At 49.6% G+C, this 19,383-nt stretch overlaps 1 protein-coding gene across 1 annotated transcript in view; it reads right to left on the bottom strand.

Moving 5' to 3' along the window:
- The window catches only part of UBR5 (ubiquitin protein ligase E3 component n-recognin 5), a 147,121-nt gene extending 128,838 nt beyond the window's left edge, over positions 1–18,283 (bottom strand). Inside the window, exon 1 of the mRNA XM_062188161.1 lies at positions 18,174–18,283. Coding sequence (XP_062044145.1) covers positions 18,174–18,235 — 62 coding nt within the window. The 5' untranslated portion in view covers positions 18,236–18,283. The remainder of the gene's footprint in view (positions 1–18,173) is intronic.
- Between the last annotated feature and the right edge of the window lie 1,100 nt (positions 18,284–19,383).

Genomic DNA, 19,383 nt, shown 5'->3' with positions numbered 1-19,383 from the left:
ACTGGTATGCACCAGCCCCATTTATATTTACTTATTTCAACACAGTTATAAGAACTAATTTTTACTGAAATATTTTGCTTGCTTTTGAAGTCCAAACCGACTTAATAAGAATATATACTAAGGGGCTGGCATTCTGCCTAAAACAATGGCATCCCCAATCCAGTGCTGGTTGCAGTGTCATGAGATCCTGCTCCCTGATAATATGAGCACCTGTGAAAGCAGTGAAGGATGGCCCAAGTGCCTGGGCCCCTGCCACCCATGCGGGAGACCCCGATGGAGTTCTGGGCTCCTGGCTTTGGTTTGGACCAGTCCCAGTCATTGTGGCCATTTGGGCTGGGAAGCAGCGGATGAGATCAATCCAAAGGCAGGAGCGGGGGCAACACTGCTGCACAGCAGGTTAAGCCACCACCTGTGACGCCAGCATCTCCTGAGTGATCTTTCAAGTCTCCACTGCTCTACTTCTGATCCAGATCCCTGCCGACGCTAGGAAAGCAGCGGAAGATGGTCCAAGTGCTTGGGCCCCTGCCACCCACATAGAAGACCCAGACGGGAATTCTAGGCTCCTGGCTTTGGCCTGGCCCAGCCCCAGCTGTTGCGGCCATTTGGAGAATGAAGTCTCTCCCTCTGTCTCTTTAATTCTGTCTTTCAAATAAATAAATCTTTAACTTAAAAAAAAAAAATGCACTAATTTACTGAGGTACTAAGGATGCAAAGACAACACTGAGCCTGATCTCAAAGGTCACCTCCCAGCTCTTCCAGACGGCACCAACAGGCTCATAGCAAAGGAAGAGCCCTGGGGCCAGCACTGCGGCACAGCAGGTGAAGGTGCCTGCAGCAGAGGCATCCCATATGGGCACCGGTTCAACCCTGATCCATTTCCGATCCAGCTCCCTGCTAATGCACTTGGGAAAGCAGTGGGAGATGGCCGAAGACCTCTGCACCCTCCTCATGGGACACTCGGATGAAGCTGGCTCTGGAAAACCAGCAAATGGAAGCTATCTCTCTCTGCCTTTGCCTGTCTATGTAACTCTTTCAAATAAATTCATTTAGAAAAAAAAGCAGCCCTGAACCAGAAATGAGAACATAATAAATCATTTATTTAGAGATATTACAAACAGTTCAGTCAGGTTTCCCATTTATTTGTAACCGATTACAATTGTTTGTAAGACTACATTTCAAGTAGATGAAATACATGGATATTAAACACTACATAAATTTTAAAAAAGCATTTATGCAAAAGAAACGTGTCAGCAGAATGTGAGCTCTACAGAGGTAGGAATTTTTGCCTCTCTTCTTCTTTGATGTAGCCCAAGTATCTGGTCCAAAACAAGCCCTCAATAAGGGGCCAGTGCTGTGGTGCAGCGGGTTAACGCCCTGGCCTGAAGCGCCGGCATCCCATATGAGCGCCGGTTTGAGACCCAGCTGCTCCACTTCTGGTCCAGCTTTCTGCTATGGCCTGGGAGGGCAGAGGAGGATGGTCCAAGTCCTTGGGACCCTGCACCCACGTGGAAGACTGGGAAGAAGTTCCTGGCTCCTATCAGTGCAGCTCTGGCCGTTGCGGCCAATTGGGGAGTGAACCATCGGATGGAAGACCTCTCTCTCTCTCTCTCTCTCTCTCTCTCTCTCTTCCTTTCCTCTCTCTGTGTAGCTCTGACTTTCAACTAAATGAATAAATCTTTAAAAAAAAAAAAAAACAACCTCAATAAACACTTGCTAACACTGAACAACTGAAACTTTTTTAAAAGATTTATTTAAAAGACAGGGTAATAGAGAGAAAGACAAAGATTAAGATTTTCTATCTGCTAGTTCACTCCCCAAATGCCTACAACAGCCAAGCTGGGACAGGCTGAAGTCACAAGCCAGGTACTCCATCAGGATCTCTCACATGAGCTGCAGGGACCCAAGTACTTGAGCCATCAACTATTATCTCCCAGGTGCACTGGCAGGAAGCTGGATCAAAAGTGGAGCAGGGGCCGGCTCTGTGGCATAGTGGGTAAAGCCACCAACTGTAGTGATGACATACCATATGGGTGCTAGTTCGAGTCCCTGATGCTAAACTTCCAGCTCCCTGCTAATGCCCTTGGAAAAGCAGCGGACTATTGCCTACATGCTTGGACCTCTGCCCCCATGAAACAGACCTGGAGGAAGTTCCTGATTCCTGGCTTTGGTCTGATCCAGCCCTAGCTGTTGCAAACATTTGAGACATGAACCTGCAGATGGAAGATCTGTCTGTCTGTCTCTGTTGCGCTCTTTAAAAATATTTATTATATTGCCAGCGCCATGGCTTAACAGGCTAATCCTCCGCCTTACAGCCCCGGCACACCGGGTTCTAGTCCCGGTTGGGGCGCCGGATTCTGTCCCAGTTGCCCCCTTCCAGGCCAGCTCTCTGCTATGGCCCGGGAAGGCAGTGGAGGATGGCCCAAGTGCTTGGGCCCTGCACCCGCATGGGAGACCAGGAGAAGCACCTGGCTCCTGCCTTCGGATCAGCGAGATGCACCGGCCGCAGCGGCCATTGGAGGGTGAACCAACGGCAAAAAGGAAGACCTTTCTCTCTGTCTCTCTCTCTCACTATCCACTCTGCCTGTCAAATATATATATGTGTGTGTGTGTGTGTATGTATATATGTGTATATATATATTATTTATTTATTTGAAAGTCAAAGTTACAGAGAGAGAGGGAGAGACACAGAGAGAAATCCTCCATCCTACTGGTTCACTCCGCAAATGAATGCAACGACTGGGGCAGGGCCAGGCAGAAGCCAGGAGCTTCTTCCTTGTCTCCCACGTGGGTGCAGGGGCCCAAGCACCTTCTACTGCTTTCCCTGGTGCATCAGCAGGGAGCTGGATAGGAAGTGAAGCAGCCCGGACTTGAACTGGCATTCAAATAGTATACTGCCATAACAAGCAGTGACTCTACCCACTGTCCCATAAAGCCAGCCCCCTCCCCACTCCCCTCTCTCTGTCTCTCCCATCCTCTCTGTAACTCTTTAAAATAAAGTAAGTCAATCTAACAGAATAAACCTTAGACAAAGAATTTCAGCTCAGGTGAGAAGTGTTTTTTTTTTTGGGGGGGGGGGACTTAATGAAATTAAATCACTATTATTTATTCAAAGCTTTTCATGTTCCTATTTTAGATGAATATCTAACTAAACTAAAACACTCCCCTAGGAATTTATTCTTTCTCTATTAAAATAATACTCTAAATTAATGACATATAAAATACTGAATCATAAAGAGGGGCCAGTGTTGTGGCTCAGTGGATTAAGACACCACCTGTAACACCAGCATCCCATTTGAGTGCCAGTTCAAGTCCTGGCTGCTCTACTTGAGATCCAGCTTCCTGCTAACATGCATGGGAAAGCAGCAAAAGATCACTCAAATACTTGGGCTCCTGCCACCTACATGCAAGACCCAGATGGAGTTCTTGGCACCTGACCCAGACCATCATGGCCATTTGGGGAGTGAACCAGAGGATCAAAGATCTGTCTCTCCAATCTCTCTAACTCTGACTTTCAAATAAATACTTTAAAAAAATAGGAAACTATTTAATGGCTTCAAGTATATATATATATATATATACACACACACACACACACACACACGAAGATACACAGTATGTGCATATATTAATAAAGAACCAATATAGGGGCTGGTGCTGTGGCACAGCAGGTTAAAGCCCCAGCCTGCAGCACCAGCATCCCATACAGGCGCCAGTTCAAGTCCCGGCTACTCCACTTCCACTCCAGCTCTCTGTTATGGTCTGGGAAAACAAAAGATGGCCCAAGTTCTCAGGTCCCTGTATTCGTGTGGGAGACCCCAAAGACACTACTGGCTCCTAGCTTCAGATCAGCTCAGCTGTGGCCATTGCAGTCATTTGGGGAGTGAACCAGTGGAGGAAGATCTCTTTCTGCCTCTCTAACTCTGCCTTTCAAATACATAAAATAAAATCTTTGGAAAAAAAAAAACTACATTTACATGATGTATATTAGAGGAAGAACTTCCTGTACCTTTTCTAAACAGAAAGTTACAGGGGCCGGGCTTGTGGCACAGTGGGTTAAGCTGGTACCTGCAATGCAGAAATCCCACAGAGTCTCTGCTTCCAATCCAGCTCTCTGCTAATGGGCCTGAGAAAGCAGCAGATGGCCTCCTGTACCCAAGTGGGAGACCTGGATGGAGTTCCAGGCTTTAAAAAATTTTTATTTATTTGGAAGACAGTTACAGAGAGAGAGACAGAGAGGTCGGTCTTCCATCCGCTGGTTCACTCCCCAGATGGCTGCAATGGCCGGAGCTGCACCGATCTGCAGCCAGGAGCCAGGAGCTTCTTCCAGGTTTCCCACATGGGTGCAGGGGCCCAAGGACTTGGGTCATCTTCTACTGCTATCTAAGGCCACAACAGAGAGCTGGATTGGAAGAGGAGCAGCCGGATCAAATGGGATGCCAGCGTTTCAGGCCAGGGCATTCACCTGTTGCGCCACAGCATCAGCCCCAGGACTTCCAGGCTGGACTAGCCCTGGCTATTGTGGCCATTTGGGGAGAGAAGCAGTGGATAGACAGTATCTCAATATCTAGGTCTCTATTTCTCTGTCACTGCCTTTCAAATAATAATAAAATCTTTGAAAAGAGAAAAAAAAATAAAGCTGAGTTAATGTAGGGTCTAGCTTTTGCCATTTAACTAAACACTCCAACCCTCAATTTTCCCAGCACCAGGCAAGCATTGTGCCACAGCAGGTTAAGTCGCTGTTTGGAATGACACTAGCTAGCATCCCCTATGAGTGCCAGTACTAGTCCCAGCTGCTCCACTTCCGATCCAGCTCCCCGCTAATGCACATGGGAATGCAGAGGAAGATGGTCCAAGTGCTTGGGCCCCTACCACCCATGAGGGACACCTGGATGGAGTGTTTGGCTCCTAGCTTCAGTCTGGTGCAGACCTGGCTGTTCTGGCCATTTGGGATACCATAGAAGAGGTATCTCTACCTTCTTTTTCTGTCTCCATCTCCATCTCCATCTCCCTTTCCCTCTCCCTCTCTCTCTGCTCCCCATGCCTCCTTCCTTCCTCTCCCTTCTCTGTCCCTCTGCTTTCCAAATATTTTTTTTAAGTTTCTCCAGCTGCAAAATAAAACCCTAAAATCTCCCTTTGTGTTTTGAAGAATAACTCAAAAATGACTTTCTACTCAGCAGTGCCCAGGCACAGGTAATCAATTATTACAGAAAGGTAACAGGTGCCTTGGAAAACAGTTTCTCACTGGTCACTTGCTAGTTTTAGGACGTCCTAAACAGACTTCCCAAAGAGAAGAGTCACAGTCTCAACCCACCAAAAAATCAAACACTGCAAACCCCAGGAGGTAAGGGACATTTGTACTGTCTGTGTGCTTTTCCTTTGAGCACACTATTTCCAATGAGCTTGTGCCACACAAAACCTTCCTGCACTAAATTTTTATGGGAAAGTGTCATTAAAAGAGACGGTAATTGAGCTAAATTCATGCAGGTCAAATTAAAGCCACCAGCCTTAGTAGTTTAAAATAAAAAGGGAAAAACAGAACAAAACAAATAAAAACAGAACTATGAAACATGGTGGGAAGAGTTTAGACAGAACTATTTTGTGCCCCCTACTCCTCAATACCTATTAGGAGTACAGAAAGGGCAGAAGAACAGGTTTGAGGCAGGAAGTAACGATCAAACCTTGAAATTGCAGAGTGGGTTAATTACCATATGTCAAATACACCTCATAAAGCAGCATCCCATAGTCACACAGACTCAACTTCCGGACATCAAATGCAGCTCATCTCACAAATGAGTAAAGTGAGACTCACGGCAGGAAAATGACTTATGACTTGCCCAAGATTACACGATCGCTGATGGAAGGACCAGGCCTCTCATGTTCAACTCTACTCTTTGCAGTTCTCAGAGTCATGGCCTACTGCACACCTTTCCGACACACAGAAACACTCCCATACTCGGTTAAGAATTGCACTGTGATAAACATTTTTACTGTCTGAATAAGTGAATATCATACTTGACAGGCACTTGACACAACAACTATGGTAAAACAAATCTTTCAAAGATAAATATTTATTATAAAACATGAAAATATTAAAGATACATCTTAATTTAGAAACGTATTTGTGCTATTTCATATCACTTTAGAGTCTCAGACTAAGTGTGATACAAAATTCTACATCCATTAACACAGTTCACATCACATGAATATATATATATATATATTATACTTCGCATGATTATGTGTGGATATATATATATCTCCACACATAATCTTGAAATAGTTACTAGCAATCCACCACATGAAATTTCGTGACACTTTAGTCTCACAATAGACATCTCTGTGCTAAGTCATCCTGGCCGCACTTAAGGAGGTCATGGGGTTCAGCTCGGCCTGTGCACAAGGAGCAAACACTGAGGTGCAGAAGCTCTTCGAAGCACCCCCCACCCTTGCCAACTCCCAAAGTCCACTCTCTTCAAGCATTACATCAAAGCCCTGGGACGAGGCCACCTTTTTTCCCAGCCGCAGGAGCCATAACTTCTTGTCTTCTTATCCCTGGATGGAATCTTTTGCAAACAAAAAGCAAATTAAAAAAAAATAAAAATAAAAACACAGCAGCTATATATATGTAAACTGTTCTTATTCCGTGCAAGAGAGCCAAACAATTTTTTTAAAGACTTATTTATTTATTTATTTATTTATATGAAAGCCACAGTTTACACAGAGGGAAAGAAGATAGAGAGGGACAGACAGAGCAATCTTCCATCCACTGGTTCACCTCCAATTGGCTGCAACGGCAAGAGCAGGGCCGGTCCAAAGCCAGAAGCTTCCTTCACATTCCCCATGCAGGTGGCAAGGGCCAAGCATTGTGTCATCTTCCGCTGCCTTTCCCAGGCACATCAGCAGAGAGCTGGACTCGAAATGGAGCAGCCAGGACTTGAACCAGCGTCCTTAAAATTAGTCAATGTTGCAGGCAGCGGGTTTCATCTGCTACACCACAGTGCTGGTCAAAACTATTTTAAAACTTGTATCAACACAGGGGGCCAGCATTGTGACATAGCTGCTACCTACAACGTCAGCAGCCCATATGGGGGCCAGTTTATGTTCCAGATGCTTCACTTCTGATCATGCTTTGTGCTATGGCCTGGGAAAGCAGCAGAGGATGGTCCAAGTGGCAAGGCCCCTGCACCCATGTGGGAGACCTGGATAAAGCTCCTGGTTTCAGCCGGCTCAGCCCTGGCCATTGCTGTCACACGGGGCATGAACCAGCAGATGGAAGATCTCCCTCTCCCTCTCCCTCTCATTCTGTCATTCCCTCTCTGTATAACACTTTCAAATAAATAAAAAATCTTTAATAAAAAAAAAAAAACTATCAGCATCAAATACAGGCACCTATGATGAAGCCCTGGCTGCTGACAGCATCTTCAATGCCCATAAACCAAAATTCATTAGCCTAAGAGAATTCAAGCCTCCACTGGAAATTCCAGTCTCCACCCCCTGTAAACTCGTCTTCAAAGTCCATCCCAAGGGCACCCAGATTCAACCACTGTACCCTTCGTCCCTGGTCACTAATATCATCAGTATTTAAGTGTATATTTACATGTCCCTTTCCCTAGCAAGCTGCAAGTTCAATGAACATCAACTTTGTATCTTAATGTACACAACTTAGTAAAGTATTTATTGAATTGAGTAAAATAATTAAATTTCTTTTTCCATCCCCTTTGTTCAAGTTTTTCCATTTATCAACAAAATTAGGAAAAAGAAACTAGAAAACCACACACACAGTTCTTTTTCTCCCTCTGAGCCCATTCAGTATCACAAAAACCCTTTTCCTTACCACAATCCCAAGAGCACAGAAATGGAGAGAAAAAAATCTAAATGATCTCATCTAACTCTGTTATAAACGATTTCCATAAAGGTCACACGGTCAGGGTCAGACAGAAAAACAAATCCCAGATCTCACTACTCCCAATCTATATTCTGTTCACCATCACAGAGCAGCCCACAGGGACAGACTGACGGAAAGTTAATAACTGCAGAGTGTAAATCTCAACCATCTAACATCACCGCTTAGGGGCAGGCATTTGGACCAGCAGTTCCAGACACACACATCTATCCAAGTGCCTGGGTTTGATACCCGGCTCCTGACTCCAGCTTCCTGCCGATGCACACCTGGGAGGCAGCAGGTGGCTGTGTCCCCACCAACCTGTGGAAAATCTGGATTAGTCCCGACTCTGGTATTTGCAGGGTGAACCAGCAGATGGGCTCTCTGACTCTTGTCTCTCTGCTGCTCAAATAATTATTTTTTAAAAAATACTTTCTAAAAATATCAAGTTTTCTTTAAATTTGTGTCTTCCAAATTTCTCTTCTATATGAATAAACAATTTTCAAAAACACGTATGGGAAAAATGTTCCTTTCTATGTCTAGTACTTTGACAAGGATGCCAAAATTATCTGGCAGAATTAAGATGTGACCATTGGAGGAAACTGGGGGAGGGTACACAGGACCGCTCTACTGTTTTTGCAAACTCGATTGAGTCTGTAACTACTTCCAAATAGAAAGTCAGAGAAACAATTCATGGCATACTCATCTTATGTCACTCTCTGAGCCCACTAATCTATACCATCACTCTTCTCTAAACTTTCCAAGTTAAAAAAAAAATTTCCAAACACTTTTTAACCCAAAGTTCCAGGAAGGATTGGTGCAGCAAGCGAGGCCAGCTACCCCCGGCCTAGCACAAAGTCTGTACCTGAGCAGCACACAAGCATTTGCTGAGCAAGGACTACGACGCTAACACTGCTCTCAAGCTCGGAGCAGGCAACAGCAGGGCACGCAACATTTGCAAAGGCCAAACCGGACTACCTCTGGAATGATCCTCACAGTTTGCTACTGGTCTATGAACCAACATTCACATGTGCTTGAAAAGCTGTCCTGAGGAGGATGTGCTACTTATGTAACAAACTGAATTATTTTCAATTCCACGGTAAAAACAAAAATAGTCTACCCTCACACCTTCTCTCTTAGTAGGGTAAAAGATTTCCTAGCATTTTAGTTTTGCCTGAATGCACACAGATCCACGCATGCATGCGTACATACCCTCACAAAATCAAGGGGCAGGAAAACAGCCTATTCTCTGACAGCTATGGAACCTGTAATCTAAAGAGGAAAGAAGCCTTATTTGCTGTTATCAATTAAACTCAAGACAAAGCAACGCAGATGAGAGCTTGCTGCACAGAGGTCTTCAAGTTCTGGTGCTCCCGAGGATGTTGGCCACAGACACCATGAGATTTAAATCAAGTACTCTCCGACCTGGGAACAGCCGCCACAATAAATAATGTTACTACTATTTGGTTAGGTTTTGTTACTTACAGAAGTGCAATATTACTATCGGAAAAAACCTGCACTAAAAAAATGTAGTTAAACTTTCATGCCACCCCGAAAATTGCCATTACCTCTCAAGAATGCCCGAGGATTTCCCAAAGGAAGACTGAATCTTCTTGTCAACGGAGCAGGCTTCTCAGACTCAGAGAAGTGAGAGGTCCAGAGGAGCAAAGCGCCATACAAACTGCCTTAAGAGCGCCCACCACTCAGGTCCATTCTGGAGGTAGCACGGCCGCCCACCACGTACTGACTCCCGTCTCTGGGATGACACTCCTGTCCACGTGCTGTGGCTTTCAGCTCTCGCAGAACGCTGAGCGGCTGCCAACACAATCCGTCCACGCCACCTCTGACCCGGGACCGTCAACTGCAGACTTCTGCTGCAGGACACTCACTCCTGGTTCTGCACCCGCTCAGCAATACCGATAACGATAACGGAATCCTAACAGGGAATGCCAGCAACTCGCATCCACCCTCCTGCTGGCAACTACAGAAGGAAGAGCAAAACCGTTCCCATATTCCCCGACAAGAACAACCACAGAAACACAAAAGGTAGCACTGTCCAAGCACCAAGAACCCTCTCTCCTTCAACTGCTCTACACAGACTAAGCAGAGCACCTGAGAAGTCTAAGAATGTAAGTCCTTTAGGAAAACATCAGTGGGTTTCTTGGAGTAGATTAAACACCACCAGAAACAAGAGCATATTAAGAAAATGAACACTTGAGTTAGACATGCCCATAATTCAATAAAAATCACTTGATAGGTGCTTACTTTAAAGGTTTCAAGAGGGTTTCTGGATGCAGGCAATGACCGCATTAGCTCGACAAGTTCAATCACTTTTGGACAAAAAACAAAGCTACTACTACCACATGAGAGATCAGATAATCAACTGCACAAGCCCAATACCTCTACCCCCAAAGCCTTTTATTAAAAAAAAAAAAAAAAGGGGGGGGGGGGGCAGCGCTATGGCACAGCAGGTTAGAGCCCTGGCCTGAAGCGCCAGCATCCCATATGGGCGCTGCTTCTAGTCCCAGCTGCTCTACTTCTGATCCAGCTCTCTGCTATGGAAAGCAGTAGAAGATGACCCAAGTGCACATGGCCCCTGCACCTATGTGGGAGACCCAGAAGAAGCTCCTGGCTTCGGATCAGCACAGCTCTGGCTGTTGGGGCCATCTAGGGAGTGAACCGGCGGATGGAAGACCTCTCTCTGTCTCCACCTCTCTCTGTAACTCTTTCAAAGAACTAAAATAAATCTTAAAAAAAAAAAAAAAAAAAACCTGTTTTTATCATTTAGAACTTTTTTTTAAAAGATTTATTTATTTGAAAGATTACACAGAGAAAGGAGACACAGAGAGAAAAGGAGAGGCAGAGAGAGAGAGAAAGGTCTTCCATCCACTGGTTCACTCCCCAAATGGCCGCAATGACCAGCACTGTGCCAATCTGAAGCCAGGAGCCAGGTGCTTCTTCCTGGTCTCCCACGTGAGTGCAGGGGCAAAAGGACTTGGGCCATCCTACACTGCTATCCCAGGCCACAGCAAGAGCTAGACTGCAAGAGGAGCAACCGGGACTAGAACTGGCGCCCATATGGGATGCAGGTGCCACAGGTGGAGGATTAACCTACTGCGCCACAGCATCAACCCCTCTAATTTAGTTTATTATTATTTTTTTTTTTTTGGACAGGCAGAGTGGACAGTGAGAGAGAGAGAGAGAAAGGTCTTCCTTTTGCCGTTGGTTCACCCTCCAATGGCCGCCGCACCGCGCTGATCCGAAGCCAGGAGCCAGGTGCTTCTTCCCAGTCTCCCACGTGGGTGCAGGGGCCCAAGGACTTGGGCCATCCTCCACTGCTCTCCCAGGCCATAGCAGAGAGCTGGATCGGAAGAGGAGCAGCCAGAACTTGAACCGGCGCCTATATGGGATGCTGGCACCACAGGCATTATTAACCTACTGCACCACGGACGGCACCAGCCCCAACTCCTCCACTTCTGACCCACTTCCTGCTTATGCACCTGGGAGGCAGCAGATGATGGCCCAAGCCACCCATATGGGAGACCCAGACTGAGTTCCTAGCTTCTGCCTGGTGCTTTGTCTCTCTGAACTCTGCCTTTCAAATCAATGGTAATTAAATCTTTATAGGGGAAAAAAAAAAGGCTTAAGAGTAATAATATTCAAGGGAAAACGTGCAAATCAACTACAAAAATAATTCAACACTTCATAATCACAGTGAGCCAGAAGTAATCAATTCTGTGTTCTTAACCAGATGTACAATAAAATGAGGAGAAAAAAGATGTTAAGTTCATCCTCCTGCAACACAAAACTTTTCCCTTCAATATGCAGTGTAAGAGCTACGCGAGTGTCAATCTGACAGTCTTCAGTGGTTAAACTCCTGTGGAGACTATTTCCTAAACAACCTTGCTGTTAGCGGAAAAAAAATCCTGACCGTTCCTGATTTCATCCCAGTATCCTAGCTGTGCTCCGTGCACCATGTAATTCCCTTCCAAGTGTCTGCTTACTGCTGGGTCTACGACTTAGCCACTGGTTTCTCTATTGAAAAAACTGAACTGCCCTTGCTTGTTTTCATTTTCAATTTTATGTTTGGCTGTTTTGTACTGTTTTTAATCCTTAAGCAGCTTCATTTAATCACTTTAGTTAACTGTAACTGTACTTTTCCAATTCAGTGTTTCTGGGTTTTTAAGTAACAATTTCAATAATTAAGTAGTGAGATTTCCCATTGATTTGAAGACATGAATACTCTATCCCACACAGCCTAAATACTTGAAAATTTTGTTAAACACTTCCTCATGGTGCAACACTCCTAAAGTTCAGGCAGCTTTCAACTACTACAACCTCTACCCACCACATCTTTGCTTGGCTCCACATACTCTCTGGCATACTTTTGCCTCCTACTGAAAGGGCAACGATATGGCTGAGGTTTTTCCCTTCTTTTTATCTTTTACTTATTTGAAAGGCAGAGTTACAGAGAGAGATCTTCCATCTACGGGTTCACTCCCCCAAATGGCAATGGCCAGGGTTACGCCAACCCAAAGCCAGGAGCCAGGAGCTTCTTCTGGGTCTTCCATGTGGGTGCTTCCCCAGGCACATGAGCAGAGGGAGCTGGATCGAAGTGGAGCAGCCAGCACAAGAAACAGCGCCCATGCCGGTGTTCCAGGTGACAGCTTTACCTGCTACGCCACGACAATGGCTCTCTGGCTGAGTTTTTAAAAACCAAAAGTTTCTGGCCGGCGCCATGGCTCACTAGGCTAATCCTCCACCTGTGGCACCAGCACTCCGGGTTCTAGTCCCGGTTGCTCCTCTTCCAGTCCACCTCTCTGCTGTGGCCCACTTGAGTTGGGGCCAGCGTTGTGGCACCGCCTGTGATGCCAGCATCCCCTGTGAGTGCATTTTGAGTCCCAGCTGCTCCACTTCAATCCAGCTCCCTGCTAAAGCACCTGGGAAAGCAGCAGCAGATGGCCCAAGTACATGGGCTCCTGCACCCACGGGGGAGACCTGGAAGAAGCTCCTGGCTCCTGGCTCCTGGCTCCAGCCCCAGCCCCAGCCATTGCAGCCGTCTGAGGAGTGAACTAGTGGATGGAAAACTCTGTCTCTTCCTTTAATTCTTTCAAATAAATATTTTATTACAATTTGCTTGTACTGTTCTTCATAAAAGTCATTTCCACTAACTTTTCCATCTTTATGCAGTGAAGATAATCTGCAACAGGGCTTCTCAACCTCAACACAACCGACCTTAGGGCTGACTGGGTAGCTCTCTACTGCAGGGGGCTATCCTGCGCACTGCAGGATACCGAGTACCATCTCCAGCCTCTACCAGTTCCAAGTCAACTGCAAAGCCACACCTGCCACAACTGAAGAGCAATCCACACAGGGAGCAGCAGCTAAGCCACCTGCTGGGGTTGGGCTCCATATCGGAGTACCTGGGTTCAAGTCCAGGCTCTGCTCTCCATTACAGCTTCCTGCTAATGCACACCCTGGGAGCTAGCACATGATGGGTGGCTCAAGTATGTGGGTCCCTGACACCTACATAGGTGACCATGGGTTCTGGACTCCTGGCTTCTGCCGGGCCCAGCCTCAGCTCTTGGGGGCATTTGGAGAGTGAACTTGAAGTTGGAGCTCTGTCAGCCTTTCAAATAAAATATGGAAAAAAAATTTTTTAAAAACTTCAGACACTACCAAATACCTCCTGGAGACAAAATCACCCTCAGATGATTTTCAACCATGAATTGAAGACTAGAAGTCTGGATTCCACACTCTATGCTGAAATAGTCTAGCACAAACTAAAAGATAGTGTTTCCACAGCAGCCACACTATAATATTTGTGTTTTCTCATCTACTATCTCAAGCGGTCCTCTCTGTCCTGGAGGTGGGCACCACGCCTAACTCACAGCCTGAGGTGGAGGCTGGGTGAGCAGCAGCAAGGGAGCTGCTAAGAGGTTAAATGACTTGCCCACCAGCACCTGGCTTCAAACTCCTATTTACTGTCTTACCTTGGTAAGCCTTACAGCACACACAGGAATAAGTCCTACAGAAAAAATGCTTTGATATAAAAACCTCAATCAAGACTTTGATGACTGCACACTACATCACAATGCCAAAAGGCAAAGCTCCCAGGACAATCTGCACCCCAACAACGAGGAGTAGCAGGACAGGGCCAAGGCATGCCCTATCCACGTGAGAAAGGCCTCCTCACTTCACACTGGGATGGGGCTAAGAGAGCCAGAAAAGGCAGAGGGCAATCTGGGGTCTTGGAACAAGGAGCTGGGGGGTTGGGGGTGGGGGGACGGAGACCAAGGCTCTAAGATAGATGGGTGCTCCAAGGCTGAGGTGCCTGAGCCAGCAGATATATTCTGGAATGCAGGCCATGTGGAATAATGGAAAAGAGCAATAAACCTTAAAAAAAAAAAAATCAAAAGACCCATCACGTGGCCCTCAGCTGTCTGTCAGGAGCTCGCCATGTACGCTGGGATCCATTCCAGAAGTCTCTGGGCCTGTGTCTTTGACTCCCTAGTGCAAAGCCTGGCCTACAGGACTTCTCAGGCACTTCCCACTCCCCGCCCCTCAGTCTCCACAAGCAGAACCCAGTACTTGGAATGTTTCGCTGCTTCCCTGAGACGATGATTTAGGAAAGAACAAAGTACCGAACTCAAGAAATTCACTGCAAAGGAATCAAAATGTCAGGCAAGTCTCCCAGTGGCTGAACAGTTTCAACTCAACTCAGTGAATGACTGAGGGCCACACCCTGGGCTCTCTGACCTCTCCTCTCCTGGCTGCCACAGCCATCCCCTCGTGTACATTCATCAGCTTCATTCATGCATCCTCATTACCATTAACAAGTCTGAAGACACAAATTAAAAAACAAAAATATGATACGCATTGTTATGTTTCACATATTTACAAAGTTTGAGGAGCCGGCACTGTGGCACTGTGGCATAGCGGGTAAAGCCATCTGCAATGCCAGCATCTCACACAGAGCACTGGCTGCTCCACTTCTGAACCACTTCCCTGCTAACGGCCTAGAAAAAGCATCAGAGGATGGCCCAAGCCTTTCGGCCCCTGCTACCCGTCTGGGAGACCTAGATGAAGCTCGTGGCTCCTGGCTTCTGCCTGGCTCAGCCCTTGCTGTTGAGATCATCTGGGGAATGAATCAACCGATGAAAGCTCTCTCCCCCTGCAACTCTTTCAAATAAATAAATATTAGAAAAAAAAAAAAACATTTTAACATACAGGACTACTATTAAAGTGAAGAAAATGGGATTGGGTATTGGAAGAAAACTCATTTAGGGAAGAAGATAGTGATGATTAAGGCCCTAAAATCTTTCCTGAGCATGGCCGGCACTGTGGCTTAACAGGCTAATCCTCCGCCTTGCGGCGCCAGCACACCGGGTTCTAGTCCCGGTTGGGGCGCCGGATTCTATCCCGGTTGCCCCTCTTCCAGGCCAGCTCTCTGCTATGGCCCGGGAAGGCAGTGGAGGATGGCCCAAGCCCTTGGGCCCTACACCCCATGGGAGACCAGGAGAAGCTCCTGCCTTTGGATCAGCGCGATGCGCCGTTCACAGCGGTCATTGGAGGGTGAACCAACGGCAAAAAGGAAGACCTTTCTCTCTCTCTCTCTCACTGTCCACGCTGCCTGTCAAAAAAAAAAAAAAAATCTTTCCTGAGCAAATTATCTGTAGTACCACACTGCCTACTTTTACTGCTTTTAGCGCAAAGAACTTTCCACTCGAAACTATCATTTATCATTCCGTTTGTGACCCTCACATTTCTCGTATTAAAATGACGGAATGTGGCCGGCACTGTGGCACAACAGGCCCCATGTGAGCCCCAACTGCCCAACTTCCTATCCAGCTCCCTGTTCATGCTCCTGGGAAAGCAGCAGCAGATCCTTCACGTGGTTGGGCCCCTGCACCCTCGTGGGAGCCCAGAAGAAGCTCCTGGCTCCTGGCTTCAGCCTGGCCCAGCCCCAGCTGCTGGGGTCATTTGGGGAGTGAACCAGCGGATGGAGATCTCCCTGTCTCTTGTTCTTTCTGCAACTCGGCTTTTCAAATAAATAAATATGTTCAAATAAATAAATAAAATCAGAGTCGCACATTCTTTTCTAGTATCAAAACCCACTAAAACATGGCAAATTTTTTTTCTGAAGATGAACATATTCTGGACTGCTGCCTCTGGTCTAAAAACAAATCTCATGCACTATCTTTGGCTTATTATTTTAAACCAGAAATGCCAAGAGGACCTTTCCTTTTGAAGGGGAGGCACAGAACAGCTTTCTCGCTGAAAGTCGGGGTGCCTAGCTGTCCTAAATGCAGGCCACTGGCAGCTACCAGATACAGCTCCACATCCCCAAAAGTGCCTATCTGTTCAGGGAAATCTACCACCGTGTTGTACACGCTACAGTCTAACTCAAATCCACTTGTCTTCTCCTTTAGCTCACTGAAAAAATTCTTAATATTGTATTCTGACCCTGTAAGAATAAAAAGTAAAGCTAATTTTTTCTTATTTCTTTATACTAGAAGAAAAGTAGCTTCAAAAGGATTCATTACTTGTAAATTTCTCAAATATGTGACGCCAAAGAAATGTGCAAAAACAAATCAAAGGGCCCCATACACTGCAAAATAGGTTCTGATTTGCGCAGTCAATTGAGTACGTTAGGACTCTCGGTAAACAAAGTTAGGACCAATGCAGAAAACATGCCCTACTTCTCTCCTGCTCTCAGTGCAATTTTCTAAGTTAGGTTATGGACAAGCTGGAACAACTGGGTCTATGAATGACGGCAGACCTACCCTCACTACTGGCCTGGTTCTAAAATGTACAGAAAGTCCCCGAGCCTGCAAAAGATCTGTAATGGAAGAATCACAGCAAAATGTTAAATAATTGATAGAGGCTGTTCCAGTGTTGAGAAGGAAGTACATGCAAACTCCCAGTGGTTACATTTTCAGAAAGTTTCACAAACACATGACACACAATATGGCTACGGCGAAGAGTGGACGAGCCCGAGTCCAGTGCCACAAACTAAGCGGACCGCTGGGGACCGAGAGGCTGCGTGCCCCACCTGGGGTGACTGGGCAACATCGCAACCAGCGAGTTGGGCCTCTCCCTCCCTCCGGGAAGCACATGACAAGCCGGGCGACAGGCACCCTAAGTCACCCGGTCACTTAGCAAAAACGGAGTCTAACTTCTAACGCGGGGCCAGACGGCCTAGCGGGGGAGCCGGGGATCCTGCACACGTCGGGGCCCCCGCGAGGCCTGAACCCCGGACTCCAAGGCACGCTTTCATGGAGGCCTCCCTCGGCCTCCCCGGAGCGTCTTCCTGCCACAGCGAGGCAACTTTTCCTGCCTCATGTCGGCTCGCGCGGCGCGTGTGGCCCTGCAATCCAATACCCTAAACCGGCCAGCGGCGCCGGAGGACGCAGGAGAGGAGTCTGAACCCCAACGGCCTCTACGAGAAAGACAGAAAATCACTCCTCCGCCGCCCGGAGCAGAGCCAGCCCAGAAATTCCCGGCGCCGCCAGCTGCGCACCCCGGAGTTTCCCGGTGACCCGCCACGCACGGCTCTCAGCTGTCAGATTACAACTCGGGGGAAAGCGGGCCACAAAGCGCGCACGCCGGGGGCCGGGGGCCGGGGCCGGGGGCCGGGGGCCGGGCGGCCCGCACCGTGTCAAAGGCACGGGAACCCGAGCCACTTCCCGCCCCCGCCCCCACGCAGCCCCTCCCGGGCCGGGCGGACCTCGCGGCAGGGGCTCAGATTTAATAATAATAACAATAATCATGGCGCTTCCGGCCGTCCCCGCCCGCGATCCGCCGGGGTCCTCCCCGGGGGCCCCCGGCCCCGCGTCCCCTCTTCCCTCTCTTTCTCACCTCCACCCTCCCCCATCCGCATTGTCTGTCTCAATTCAACTTTGACTAATATGGATTCCTCGGGGCCCGGGCCCCGGCGGCAATCCCAGCCCGGCCCCCCGCCCCCCGGAGGGGTGGGGGCGGAGGAACCGGCGCCCCCCACCCCCGGCCCCGCCGAGCCCCACGCGCTCCTCGCCGGGAGGGGGAGGGGGCTTGCGGCGCGCTCCGCCGTCCACGCCGCGCGCGCCCCCAGCCCCCCGGGTCGAGAAGTTGACGGCGGACGGGGTCCTGGCGGAGGGGAGGGGGCAGCGAGGACCCCCCCCCCCGACACACACACGCACACCCACCCCGGAGGCCGGCGCGTAAACACGGGCGCCGCCGGCTCGGCCCGTGGGGGAGGGGCGCGGCAGGAGGCGCCCCTCCCCCGCCCGTGGCCCGCCGGCCCTATTACCTGTCATTGAGCTGGTCCTCGGTGCCCGGCAGCGGGTGAACCACGAAATGGATGGACGTCATGGCGCTTCCTTCTCGTCCTCTTCCCGAGGACGGCCCCCTCCTGCTCTCGCCCGCCCCCCCCGGACCCCCGTCCCCTCCCCAAAACGCGCCGCCGCCGCCGCCGCCTCCCAGTCCCCAAATGGAGGGAAGCCGAGGCGCAGGGGCCGCCGCCGCCTCCCTGCCGGGCGTGCGTCCGCGGCCCGGCAGCCCGGCGGGGCGGACCGAGGCGCCACCCGCTCCCCCGGCGACAGCGCCAGGGAGTGCGAGGCCGGCGGCCGGGACCCCGGGGCGCGCCGCCGCCAGCGGCAGCCGGGCGTCGGGGAAAGGGGCGGCTGGGGAGGGCGGAGAGCGGCAGGCTGCGGGGACGCTGTGGTACCGGGCGGCGGCCGGGGTCCGGATTAGGGGAGGTGGGGAGGGACAGAAGCCCGCACCGCGCGTCACAGGCGAGGAGCCGCCGCCGCCGCCGCCGCCGCCATCTTCACTTCTGCCCCAGTTTCTCCGTCTCGCAGGCTCCGCTCCCGAGCGGCGGGGGAGGGGCGGCCGGGGGGGGGAGGAGGAGGAGGAGGCGGAGGGAGGAGACCGGCGGGCGGGGGCACGGCTGCGAGGGGCGGGGCTCCGGGAAACGGGCGCTCAGGCCCTTTCGATTGGGCGGCTCAACGTCGTCGGGCCACGGCGCTGTAAGGCGCGCGCCGATTGGTCCGTTCGGCCCCCGAGCCCAGCCCCCGGGCGGGGGCGGTGGGATGGCTCGGGGAAGCGAGTGTTCCGGCGAGCACGTGTTAGGGAAGGCGGCGGCGCGGGGCGAGCCCGCCGGGGCGGGGCGTGAGGGGAAGCGGGTGTCCCCGAGGAGGAGGGGGAGGGAGGCAGAGGCGGGGGTGCCGCTCCTGGTGTCCCCCGGGGCCAGCCCTCATTGTGTCAGCGCCCTCAGGGGCTTTCTGTTGTCATTTCTCCTCCCGCTCCCGCCGCTGTATTTAAAGTGGAAGTGCGGACTTGGCCGAGGGGCGAGGGCGACCCAGCCTTTCGGTGGAGAGGTAAGGTCGTTAGCTAAGGGCCTCTCGCAAGTGAGTAGATCGCGGAGCCCACTTGCAGCGACTCCCTTGATCGGCCTGGTGTCCCCCCTTTCCCCAGCGCCATCACCCGTGCACGATGTGGAAATTTCCACTGGTTGCCCG

The sequence above is a fragment of the Lepus europaeus genome, chromosome 4, assembly GCF_033115175.1.
Source record: "Lepus europaeus isolate LE1 chromosome 4, mLepTim1.pri, whole genome shotgun sequence".
Lineage (NCBI taxonomy): Eukaryota > Metazoa > Chordata > Mammalia > Lagomorpha > Leporidae > Lepus > Lepus europaeus.
The sequence above is the reverse complement of the archived record's forward strand: the minus strand, read 5'-3'. Positions and strand labels throughout refer to the sequence as shown.